This window comes from Ambystoma mexicanum, chromosome 6q, assembly GCF_040938575.1.
Source record: "Ambystoma mexicanum isolate Mex_15411 chromosome 6q, UKY_AmexF1_1, whole genome shotgun sequence".
NCBI classification, from domain to species: Eukaryota; Metazoa; Chordata; class Amphibia; order Caudata; family Ambystomatidae; genus Ambystoma; species Ambystoma mexicanum.
In genome coordinates, this window is record NC_090937.1 from 151,178,861 (window position 1) to 151,192,695 (window position 13,835).

General features: G+C 45.2%; 1 protein-coding gene across 1 annotated transcript in view; it reads left to right on the forward strand.

Annotated features, from left to right (window-relative positions):
• SNCA (synuclein alpha) overlaps positions 1–12,775 on the forward strand; it is a 757,071-nt gene extending 744,296 nt beyond the window's left edge. Inside the window, exon 6 of the mRNA XM_069630568.1 lies at positions 12,220–12,775. Within this exon, the coding sequence (XP_069486669.1) occupies positions 12,220–12,252 (33 nt within the window). The 3' untranslated portion in view covers positions 12,253–12,775. The remainder of the gene's footprint in view (positions 1–12,219) is intronic.
• Positions 12,776–13,835: the final 1,060 nt, after the last annotated feature.

The following is a 13,835-nucleotide window of genomic DNA, read 5'->3' on the forward strand; positions in this document are numbered from 1 at the left end:
AACTCAGGGGCGTGTGCCTCCTCTGCCTAGCCTGTCGGGAAAAGAGCCCACGACCCTGACCAGCAAGACCGGCAGGCTGACCACACTGCCAGGAGATTACATGGACATTAGGCACAAGTTGGCTCCTTTTGCCTACACCGCCACCCCACATACACCAACAAGGTCTACAATGGCAAACAACGTTACCACAGCGAATGACCTGGCCGCAGCAACAAAAGGCGACATCGCTGCCCTGCTAGGAGAAATTAAAAATCTGGGCGCCAACATAGGGGGGAAGATAGATAAAATCACCCAAAGGCTGGACAATATGGAAGACAAGCTCGAAGGGGTAGAGAACAATCAGGCTTCCATTGACACCCTTGAGATCCAACTCGATCAGAGACTATCAGAACTGGAGCACAAAGAAGAAGAGTTTAAACTCAAACTCGATGATTTGGAAAACAGAGAGCGCCATAACAATCTACGCATTTTTGGAATTCCGGAAAGAGAGGGCGAAACAGAAGCGGACCTGAGGGAAACTCTCCACAATATCATCAAACTTCTTGTAGCTGATGACGTGGTGGATGCACCAATGACGGAAAGAATTCACAGAGCAGGTGGCCCTCCAGGGGGTCCACGATCAGTCCTCGCCCGGTTCCACCGGTTCCGAGACAAAGCCTGAATCCTCGGGAAAGCGAGGGAAAGCGATGAGATCACGCTGGGAGGTGCCCGGATCTCGATATATCTCGACCTTTCCCCCTTAACATTGGCCTTAAGTAAAATGTGTTGCCCCCTCACAAGGAAACTCAAGGAGAAGAATGTTCAATATAGATGGGGTTACCCTTTCTCTCTCACGTTTGAATATGAGGGAACCAAATTTAGATTGCCATCTGAAAAAGAAATACAGAAATGCATCTCAGACCTTCTTGAGCTCCGACTAGACGGGGAAAGCCTGAGAGAGGTGAAAAAAGGAGACCGCAAATGGCTGATTCAGGGACCCAGGAGGAAGAAAGTAAAAGGATCTCGAAAGTTCTAACCTCTCTCTGGAGGGGAAAAACTGAAATTGATCGACTCTGGTAAGACGAACACACGTGTTTCACCTACCAATGCTACAATAAGACGTTAACATGTATATCGTTCCAAGATGAGAATGGAGAAATTTAGGGGGGAACCAAAGAAGGGCTCAACTCAGTTAAGAGGAGTAGTATGAAAATGAGGGGCGTGAATTAACGGCCCCCACAGGTGGTTCGATGCCGACTCGGTGCTGTCAACCGGGTTCACTCGAATGCCTTCGACAGGGGAGAAGGGAGGGTAGGGGGGAGGGTCGGGAGGGGCCGAAACAAGGGAAACGGGCAGAGCAATATCAAATGCACCTCAGAACAACGGATGCAGCTCATAATCTGAGATAAAAGAACGTTACCGATCACATGGCAAACATTAACATAAGGGAGCTTGCCTCCCTAAGAGTCGGGACACTCAATGTCAAAGGGCTCAAATCACCGACAAAACGGTCCCTTGTGGCCAGGGAATTTCGTAGAAGTGGTCTAGACATCCTACTATTACAGGAAACAAAATACATAAAAGGAGAGGAACGACAGGTCCTGGGGAAACGAGTTGGGTTCGAGTTTTGGGGGTCGGGCCCGTTCAGGAGGGGAGGGGTGGGAATCCTCATCAAGAAAGGCACAGGCTTCACACTAACCAAGACATGGTCGGATGTAGAAGGATGTGCCATGCTGGTGAACGGTCAGTTGGGTAAGCTGAGTGTCACCATTGCTACTCTTTATTCCCCAAACACAGCCCAATCTAGATTTCTTTCCAGAACAATCCCTAAGATACTACTTGAAGCCACAGGGCACATTATCTTGGGAGGGCATTTCAACCAATGGGCAAATCCGGCAAAAGATCGCAAACCTGGGAACCCCGATATGGTGCAGCAAGACAGGCCCGAACTCTCCGAGCTGGCTCATATGATGGAACTGTACAATATGATAGATGCATGGAGGGTCCGCCATCCGGAAGAACTGGGCTACACCTTCTATTCAGCTCCCCACAATACGTTCACCCGTATCGATTATATATATCTCTCCAGGGAGCTCTCCGAGGTGATATCACAAGCACAGATAATACTGATCGCCTGGTCTGACCATGACATGGTCCTCATGGACATCCAGTGGGCTGATTTGCCAAAAAACAATGGAAAATGGCGTTGTAATGAGAGCCTCTGGAGAGATGTTGTCTTCAGAACAGAAATGGAGACAGAGATCTCCGAATTTTTCAAAGCAAACGACAATGGTGAAGTGTCCAGACAAACGGTGTAGGAGGCTGGGAAGGCTACCTGGAGAGGGATTCTGATAAGGGAAGGCGCATCGAAAAAGAGGGAATGTGCCCTCGTTGAACAAAGGCTACGAGCCAAAATCTGCCAGTTAGAAAGCAAATCCAAAGTGGATGAAGAATTAGACCCGCAGAAAATGAATAGGGCCAAAGAAAAAAGAAGCTAATTGAAACTCCTGGAGTATGAACAGGTTGTGCGCAAACTGAGAATGTTAAAACAGAAATTTTACGAAAAAGGTGATAAGGCTGATGCACTTCTTGCTGCCAGGCTGCGTGAACAAAGAGCTGACCGTAAAGTAATAGAGATTAAAGACAATTCCTCCCCTACACCATACACCCACACCACTATTCTAGAATGCTTTGCCAACTTTTATGAAACATTATACTCCTCCGACGTGGACATAGGGCCATCAGAGATTGAGTCATACCTGTCCTCAATAGATGTACCCTGCATTCCTGGCACAGATGCCGAATCCCTAGAATCGCCAATCACGGAAATGGAGGTCCAGGCTGCTATAAAGAGGCTGACTTTGGGCAAGTCCCCGGGCGAAGACGGCTATACAGCCGGCTTTTATAAAACCTTCATGCCCATATTAGCTCCCTTTCTGACACTCCTCTTCAATGACATAATGGAAACAGGGAAACCCCCGGACTCTTTCACCAGGGCACTGATTACTGTCATCCCCAAGGCTGGGAGGGACCCCACGAATTGCGCCTCATATCGCCCCATCTCGCTACACAGCCTCGATGCAAAGATTTATACTAGAGTTTTGGCGGCGAGACTCGAATCCCTTGTCCCACAACTCATTCACTCTGATCAAGTTGGGTTCATATTAGGAAGACAGGGGGCAGACACAATCCGCAAAACCCTCCACCTAATCCACGCGTCCCAGCATATGGAGAACGACCCGATCTTACTCTCTGTTGATGCAGAAAAGACTTTCGACAGGGTGGAATGGGGGTTCCTAAAGGCGGTATTACGAAAGGTGGAATTGGGCGATAAATTCAGACAAGCAATACATGCGGTGTATACAGACCCCAAAACATCTATATATATGAATGGTGAATACTCACGGTGGTTTAATCTCCAACGTAGGACCCGACAGGAGTGCCCCCTCTCTGCGATTCTCTTTGCCCTCTCTCTTGAGCCCCTGGCAATAACGATGAGAGCGGACCCCACGCTCGAGGGTATCCGACTGGGGACAACGGAATATAAAATTGCCCTCTATGCTGACGACATCCTCCTTCATATCACAAACCCCTCCTTTTCCGTCCCCCGAGCTCTATCCTTAATAGAGGAATACGGCAAACTCTCTGGGTTTAAAGTAAACAGAACAAAGTCGACACTCTTTCCTCTACAGGGCCAAGAGGATGACAACACCATCAAATTTTCCTCACTCGGCCTACATATTGAGCATTCAAAACTGCAATATCTGGGGATACAAATAACGAGAAATTTAGAGGACCTATTTGAAGCTAACTTTCCCCCCCTACTGAAACAATTCAAACTAGATTTAACGAGGTGGGATAAACTCACAATCTCCTGGCTAGGTCGGCTAAACGCAATAAAGATGAAACGCAATAAAGATGGTATCACTTCCCCGCTTCTTATACCCCTTCCAGACATTACCGTTAGGATTCCAAAAAGCTTCTTTACTGAAATCAAAAAGGCCATGCTCCACTTTCTATGGCAGGGGAAGAAAGCGAGAATCCCATATAAGACTTTAATACTTCCCAAAGACAAGGGAGGGGTTGGTCTGCCCAACCTCCAAAAATACTATGAAGCCTCACAACTCAGAGTATTGATCCCACACCTGCGCGAGCAGACAAACATCCAGTGGGTCAATATGGATAACCACTACTTTTCGCCGGCCACAGTATCTGAATGGCTCTGGGCACCCAAGAAACGGATATGTCGAAAACTCAAAGGTCACCCGATACCTATGACCATCTGGGACATCTGGATGCATGGCACGAATATGCAAGGCATTACCATCTGGCCGAGCCCCTTGAGCCATTTATGGTCCCCAGGAATCAACGACCACATTCCAGATGTAGGAAGGTACCAAAGCTGGTACGAGGCAGGCTTAGAGAGAGTAGGCCAACTACAAAGGAAAGACGCCTTTATTTCACTCCCTGGGTTGACCGAGGCCCTGTGAATAGGCTCATTATCCACATTTCAATATCTACAACTCAAAGGGGTTTTGACAAGAACCATGTGGAGACCCAAACTGATGAGAGAACTCACCCCTTTGAGAAAATACTGGACTCAAGAACTGTAATGAAGAGGCTAATATCAGATATGTACAGGGCATTGATAGAGGGAGAAGGTGTGAACACTGACGCACTAAAAAACAGATGGGAAATAGATTTCACTGAACAGTTCACACCCGAACTTTGGGACACCGTATGCCAAGCAGCCACACGGATATCCATTTCAAATCAGTACAAACTTCATGCAATCAAATTATTACACAGATGGCAGTATGACCCCGTCAGATTATCCAAAATGTTTCAGACCGCAAGTCCGGACTGCAGGCGTGGATGCGGACAGAGGGCAGACTACTGGCACATGTGGTGGGGATGTCCCCGGATACAGGTATTTTGGTCAGAAGTTCTAGGCTGGATCAAGGAGGTCGATGGCATTGGCAGAATACCCACGCCCTACCTCATACTGTTCAGCCTCGAGAAAGATGAAGACGACTGGGTCAAGATCAAAGACATAGCCCCGCAACTGCTCCTGGCTGCTAGGGCAACAATGGTTATGAGGTGAAAGGCTCCCACAAGCCCCACGAAAAATGAATGGATCCATGTATCCACCAACATTTGTATAATGGAACACATAACAGCATCGCTGCATGGTAAACTCTCACAGACTGAGATCTTGTGGATGGAATACAAAAGCATTTATCTACCAGATGGTCTGTCCCGTAACACAGCCCTTACTCTGATGGCAGAGGATCAAGGAACAAACTAAACGACGTTTAAGTTGAACTTTTCGACGGACACTCTTACGAATAACGTGAACCCGACAATAAACTCTGATTCTGATTGTTGTACGATGAATGCTGCATGATCTGTGATAAAGGCTCTGACCATGGGGGTGGGGGGGGGGATTGGGAAGGGGGAAAAAGTAATGATGTTGCGCGAACATTATGCACGCAGAAAGCTTACATGTGACGGACGCAAAACACAAGAGATTTGGGGGGTTTGCTTTATTATAGTGAAATTCTTAATTGTGTACCTATTGTATACTTTTCCTGCATAACTTGTATTTGTAAAACTAATAAAACCAAATTTACAAAAAAAATTGTGGACGCCAAAAGGCAGCCTTGTTTTAGGCTGCGTGCAGTGGGAATGGCCATGGATAATAAGCCTTCTAGATTTAATCTAATACGCACTGATGTCTCACAATGCAGTGATTGAATGATTTGCTGTAATGTATGAGGGCACTTATCTCTGATGAGTTTGGCAAAAAGGATGGGACGGGAAATGGCATCAAAAGCCATGTGGAGATCCACAAAAGCAAAATATAGTGCTTGTTTGGAACATTGTGCTTGAGATTTAATAGCATTAAGGCAAAGCATATTGATGTTTGTACCCAGGCCAGCAAGAAATCCCGTCTGAAAGGGGTCTCTTGTATGGGAGTCTTTAGTCCAGAGGTTAAAATCCCAAAGGATGAGTTTGGAAAAAAGCTTGGCAGGCGCATCTAAAAGTGCAATGGGCCTATAATTGCAAGGAAGGGTACGATCACCCTTCTTGTGAATCGGTACAATAATGGAGGTTTTCCATGAGTCTGGAATATTACGGAAAACAATAATGTGTTGAAAAAGATTGTTCAGGATTTTAGCCCACATCGAAGGAATTGATTTAAACATAAAATTGCTAAGGCCGTCAGGGCCTTTGGGTCTAGAAGAACTAATATGTTTAATGTAACCTTCAAGAAGAAGTGGGGAGCAATCAAGACAAGTCTGAGGGCTGTCAGGTAAATGGGCCAGATAGACAAAGGACGGACTGCATATAAATTGGTATAGTGCTCGATCCACTGAGCCTTGGTTACACTAATAACCTGTAAAGCACTCTGGCTCTTGTGAGCACATTGATTGAAGATGGCCCAGGTTTCAGACGTGTTTTTATTCGCTATTAGTCTGAGCATGTGCTCACTATCCGCTTGCAGGATGTGTGCTCGATGTTGATGCATCCAGTTGCGGTATCTGCATTTAGCTGATCTCAGTTGCTGGTTGCGATTGGACTGATTTAGTTTACAGATAAGCCTTTTTTCACAATGGTATTCAGTCTTTCTAGCTTCAACTAGAGGATTGAAGGAGTGTTTGTGGGGGGTCTCTACTTGTTTACCATGTTTCACCAAATGCTGGAATGTGATTAGGAGATTAGTATACTGTGTTGGGTTATGAGAATTATTGTTGGTCAGGTTCAAATGGGATAAGGCTAATAAGTTGTTGTCTCACCATCGATAACGAGTTTTAGCATTGTTGACCACCAGCTTGGTCGGGTAATAGAATTTATAAGGGGGTATATAGTTCCAATTCATTGTAAGAACCAGCAAATGGTGATCACTATGTACCTGAGGGATGATTTGGAAAGATTTGATCTGTCCAGTTAGGTTGGTATGAATGTACATGTAATCAATTGTGGTACATACAGACTCTCTTTGCCACGTTGGCTGGGCTGGGATATCACCTTGCATTGAACCATTGGTCATGTGGAAATTGCGTTCCATCATAAATGAAGACCACCGCTTGACCTTGTCAATGGTGGTTTTACCTTTACAATGGAAACAGTCTAGGTTGAGGTCTCCCACAATAAGGGTATCTGTAATGTCCGAAGAGAGAAACACCAGATCCAAAAGTCTAGTCAAGCCCGCATAAAAAGCAATGTCAGTTAGCCGGAGAGGGTTACGATAAATGTTAATTAATGCAATAGTATGTATTGGGCATGAGATTTTAACGAGCTGAATACAAACAGATACCGAGGCCCAAGCCTGAACAGCAAGTCCCCCTGTCATATTTACTCCCACTAGTAGGCCTGATGACGGTCGGCTCTTTTGGCCTGCCATGGCTGGAATTAGTACGACCTCATAGTTATTCCATTCTGGGGTTTGCAAAAGCCAAGTTTCTTGTAGAGCTATTATGTCAAATGCTATCAGGAAGCCAGAGATAGAAGTTTGCAAGTGTGAGTGGCCTCGGGTGTTCCAACTAGCAACAGTAAAATGGCCATCAGTCGATGACACTGATGGTTAGGACAAATAAGGCTGAGTACCATAGATGTGATTCACAGTTGTTTATGCGAATTAGTGTAAGAAGCCATTTGTTTTGCATCTGTTCCCACATTCATACGTGCTGGGTCTTGTGCTAGTAAAAAGTCCATATTGAACAGTTGCATTTTTGATTTCCACACAGTATTTAGGACAATTCCCGAAGGAATCCACAGGCGCACCACCGAACAAGTGGACTCGGAGATAAATTCAATTTGTTCGATGTCACTAGAACAGGTGTCTTCGAGTTCCACTAGTTCTGAGAAAATGTTTAGCACACTACGTCGATTGAGATCGTAGGTGCCAAAACTCCCTCCCCGACATTTTAGAATCAATGAGTGACATTTCCGAAAGGCTGAGGCATGGATTTTAGTTGTCCCCGCAGAGACAGTCGTGGCTGAAGGTTTACAGGTTTGGTAGCCTCATTAGATTGGTATGCGGACATTTCCATGTGCCGGGCTGGAGCGGGCTGGGGCAGACTGAGAGGTGGCACAGGGTGCTGCGGAATGCCTGCTAGCATTGGCGAGGGACCTGGAGAAGACATTGGTGCAGATTAGAACGTGTTTCACAAGGCTTTTGGACTGAGTTAGAAAGGATGGGCTTGGTACATGATGCTAGATACGAGTTCACCGCCTCGCGTATTTGAGTTGTTGTAAGTTCACAGGCTGTTTTGGCTCTCGAGTTGGTAATGGGGGTCATGATGTTATCACGCGCAACCTGACCCGTTGAATTTTTATCAAGGGCGGGATGCTTTCGCGAGGATGCCAGTTCTAGTTTGCAAATTAACGCATCCAGGGGAGGCTAAATTGGAGCCGCTGTGATACTAAACGCTGGGCGCACCACAGGAGCATGGGGTCTGGAGGAGGACTCCAAAAGAGCCTGTCTCGGCTGTAGGGCAGACAAACTCTCTTGTGATGCTAGCACTGAATCAGCTGCCAAAGGTGCTGTTAATGTCTGCACAGGTGGGCTAGTTTTCTCAGAGCTAAAACTAGATGGTACAGTAGAGGCAGGTATTGGCATAGGAAGTGCAGGAACTAGCAAAGGCACTGAGCACTGGATGGCTTTTACAGCGTCTGTTGTCTCTGACGCTGGTCTCAACTTTTGAAAAAAGGTTTTCATTGTTTGTTGTCAATGTGAGATGGTTAGTGTTTTTTTTGGATGTAGGGCGAGACACCCTCGAGAACTTTTTTCTTTTTCTGAGAACCGGGAGAGTGGGGATGTTATTTCCTTCCTTAGTGGGATTCGTGAGTGTCATGGCAACTGGTTTAGGAGAGGGCACAGGAGCAAGTGGAGAGGGCGGGAGGCTAGCCCACGACTTATTCGAAGGAGCAGGACCAATGGGAGCACTGGCTCGAACCTCTGGAGTAATAATATCAGCAAATGCTGGAAGGACTGGAATAGGCAAATGGATGGAAGACGGAGGTCCTGCCGAGCCCATAGTAATGATCGAGATCTCATTGACTGAAGCATTATCTAAAGTCAGAGTACCATGCAGATTCGACTTAGAATGACAAGCCAGTGTTTTTAATAAAGCCATGATTTCATGTGCTTGTGCCGAATGTTCTGTGACTTTAGCATCTAGGCCTTCAAATAGTTTGAACAGATTTAGCAAGTTTAGCTGCATTGCGGCTAGGATGACATCAAGCACAGGAAGGGGCGCAGGAGCCACCGATATTACAGCATCCAATGTACAGGCCAGAGGCACAGTATGCACGCTTGGGGCTGGGGGATTTCGAGCACGGGGGGGGGCAAGAGGTGCCGCTACTGTAGTATCCAACATGCAAGGAAAGGGAGGAATGTGCTCATTTGGGGAAGTGCAGCCTTCAACCGAACACCGAGAAGAACACTCTTGTGGAATCTGGAGCCTGCGCTCTTCTAGGAGTGGGGTAGACAATGGATATGGATTGAGAGCTGGTGGAAAACTCTGTGCCTGAAGTGAGGTCTATTACACCATGAGGATCTATGAGCATAGAAGTAGGAGACTCACATTGGCTCGCATAAAGGGAGAGATCAGGATCAGAGCACGGACTGGAGGTTTGTGGCCTCGCTATATGTCTGGCACCTTTCCTTGTGATGGAAAAGCGAGGAAGAGGTGTATGCAACATGGTGTTATCTGATAAGCGGAGTGCAGCCACATTTGCATCAAACTTTAATTGAACCGGTGCTAACGGATCACATGGGAAAAAGGTTCTTACATTGTGTGAGGCTTCAGTACTTGTCCATGGCAGAGCTAACATGGTTGTACTCTTTGTGCTGGCCATCGTATTTACAGGAGAAAGAGTGATGGTTTTACGAGATAAGCACGAAATGCGTGCAAATGGAATAGTCTGTTCCTTCTGATGTAAAGTCATGGGCATTCCCGTTGTTAACGAATACGCCATAAGTGTGTATTAACACGTGTATTAACACAGAAGGGCACACAGACAAACCTGTAAGAAGACTGTTATCAGTAGCACAACACAAATAAATAAATAAATAAATAAATAAATAAATAAATAAATAAGAGAAAGTAGAATATAGTGGAGGGTACCGTCGTCGCTAGCTGCGCAGCTAAGCAGCCAAGCAGTACTTAAACAGTACTTGTGACAGGTGCGCGCGAGGTGCGCGTGCAAGATGGCTTAAATGGAGAAAGGCCAATCCGGTTTGGATAGAGGGAGGAGCTCTAAAGACAGGAAAGAGAAGTGCATCAGCAAATAATACAAATTCCACAAAGTCCACAAAGTGCTCGTGCTTGAGCTTGAGTTTCAATCCAGTTCACCTCCTTAAAGGGTCCACAGCAGCAGCAACTCGAGCAGCACACAAGCGGCAAAAGCGGCAAAATCAGCAAAAGCAGAGTGCAGGGAGCAGCCGTAGCAGCCAAGCAGTACTTGAACAGTACTTGCGACAGGTCCTTATAGACCTCTGTTAGGCAAAAAGTGTACATTTGTGTCATTTTTACCCCCATGTTGACTGTGAGGCTACGCCTACCTGAAGGCAAGTCAGCAAAATGTAAACATTTGTCTCTGAGTGCAAAGATTTCAAGGTATGAAATAAAAAATAATGTGGATGCTGGGTGTTATGAGATATTTAAAACTAAGAAAACACATGGCATTCGAGACTGTGGACCGTCTCCCATCCATGCAGTAACCGGGACCGACCCAGCTTAGTTTGAAAGCGAGGAAGGATCCAGCCCCTTTAAGCCATGTTTCTCTAACTGGTTTTGTAACGTGGGCTCATTTATTTGGCAACTTGGCCTTAGGGGCAGACCCCTTGCTCACTTTGAAACTAAGCAGGGTTCGTCTCAGTTACTGCCGGGATGGGAAACCCACTGTTGCTGTAAAAATATCTTTTTTTTTGTTTATTATTAACTAGGAGACTACACCTACCAGAATGCAATTCAGCAAAAGACAAACAATGGTCTCTGAGTGCAAAACTTTCAAGGACTATCAGCAAAACGGCTGAAAATAAAATGCTTTCCTGCCCCCCAGTCCCTTCTTATCTGTGCCAGCTCCCCCCACTCCCCAGATAGCCTCCTCACCTACCCCGCCTTCTCCATTTCCACCCGCATCACACGCATCTTGTGTTACAGAGTTTGCTTTGAGATGTCGGATAGCCTAGGCTACAGAAAGATTTGTGTTGCAAACTCAGTCCATATACCCCCTCCAACTCCCACATTTCACTTGGTGACTCTAGCCACCCCCCACCTCTAGCCGGATAGCATTTGCATGTTTTTGACCTGCAAATAGTTTTTTTCCTGAATTTCATTTTACCATATCATCGGCTATAGCTAGTGAATATCTCTCACATCGAAAGGAAAACAAGATGGCGGTTGCTTCATTTATAAAAAAAAACTGGTTTTGGGTAAATCCCAGAGATATCTCCATCTATTTTTGGGAAGGGGGCACCCCTGTGTCAAATATTTAAAAAGCTACTGCATGGAACAACCCCAAACCATGCATGGATGACCTGGTCCAGCGGTTTGGGCTCTGCGCTTTGGCAGATATTGACCTTGTTTGTCTATGGGAAAATGAATGGGAAGTAGGCCGCACTTTTGGAAAAAGATTTTTTTTTTATGCTTAGTATCTTTTGTATTTCTAAAATATTCTTTACAAAACTTTCCAGTCTAGGGAGGGCCGTGGGTTTTAAATCACTTTCGAAATTTCAACCAAAACCATTACTCGAATCGTACGTTATTAATGACAGAATATTGAGCGGTTCGATGGGAGCCCAACTCACCTTAACTATAAATAAATAAACTTAAATAAATAAATAAATAAATTGTATTGTATGATGTATTATGTGGTATATCTGATCACAGGTCACTGCCTCACTGTAACCCAAGGCACAACCTGCACACATTGTAACTAAGTCTTCCTTGCAAGTAACAGTGCCACAATGCCCCTGGGCTGCCTGCGCGCTATATAAATTTAATAAATAAATAAATAAATAAACTATGGGGGGTCTATCGACGCCCTGTGCTATGTATTTGGATGCATGTTAACCTTGTATTGAATTTAACCATTCAGCTGCTCAGATGCAATTCTGATTAAAATAAGTTTCTGAAAACACTGCCACAGCTATCAATTTTGAACATAGAGCACGTATTACCTGTGCCCGACATATTTCATAATGGTTCCTTCTCTTTTTCTGCACAGGAGGAGTATCAAGATTATGACCGCCAGGCATGAGGACTTCTTTCCTGAAGATGAGAGTCAAAGAGACACCCTGCGGAGGAGTACTAATCTACAATATAACCAAGTTGCAAACTTTTATGTACAGCCTGTACAGTGTGTCTTGAAGCCTTCCATCAGAAATGGTTCCAGAACGTTCTTGTATGCGGCCAGGGCAGTTGTTCGGGCCTTTGTTGTGTGTGGCTATTGTGACATAAAAGTAACAGAATTCACAATAATTCAAACAAAAGGTAGAATCCCCATGTGAGCGCCTGCTAATGTTCTACTTCTAAAGTCCACTCTATTTTGTGATATAGTGTTGTTTATATTGCAGGATGTTGTGTTGCTAATGTTAATTTGGTCAACGGATGGAATACGTTTGTGCTTTTTTGACATCATTTACCAGTACTACAAACAGCGCGCATGAACTATGCACCTATACATACAGAATGTGTAACTTTTTAATAGTCTGTGATGTGTTTTCTTAGCCGTGTTTCTTAAATTGTATTAAATTAAATTAAATTGAATCTGTTATAAATGAGTTTCCTTCAAGCGTTTGTCTAAAGTTTGTTATGTAGTGGAATCTTCATTCAACGCATAAAAATGTACCTAACCATCACATAGTTGGAACATTTTGAAGAAAATGTCGCACACTTCATGCATTTCCATTTTTTTCTATATTTTTCAGTCATTTGATTACTATAAAAACCTATGTACTTTATGCATACAATGAGACGGATTGCAGAAGCTCGGCTCTGTGCAGATTCCAGGTATGTATGCGGACAACACAACCACAGATGCGACACATGTGCAGTTGTCCATATAGTGCAATCCAGATGGACACAACCCGGATGGACTTGGTGAACACTGTGACGCACATCCGTGGGCTGGGTGCAGCACACAGCTTCTGTAATCTGACCCAGTGGATATGTTTAGGTCCGGACCGTTGCATGGCCAAAGTGGGAGCTGTAAGAGGAGGAAAATAACACCCAGGACCCATAGTATTTATTCGTACCATTGAGTAGCAGGAACTAGGCCTACGAACGATGCAGACAAGTGTCAGGCATTTGGCGGAGCATGAAACAGCCATTCCATGATCTATAATTACAAAGGATAGGTAAGAGGGAAAGACCATGCAATGGACTTAGTCGGCCTGCTCTTAAGCATAGCTAGATGTTGAGAGGTAGGAATACCATACAATGCCAATAATGCAGAAGTGGATGATCGTCGATCAAAAGGAACCCCTAGACAGTTGATAGGCAAAGAAGGATGGCTCCTGTGGAATGTTATGTTATGTTATTTTGCATTTATATAGCGCCTTATATACCATTGGTATGGTCTGAAGGCGCTGGTAGGTTGAACGCCCTTGGGAACCGAAGTTCAGGTCATTAGAGAGAGAAGAGAGAGTCAAGGTGCATGTGAGCACCGGGTATGTGTGCAGCTGGTGCGGTATTCATGTAATAGCTGCATTTTAGCGGTAGGTGTGGTGATTGAGAGATCAGTAGTATGTGATCGTTCTGGCAGGGTTTATCCAGACCGAATGTGGCTGCGTTAGGCCTGAGGAGAACGCCTAGCTGGGGGTGTGTAACCAGCAGTGTTTA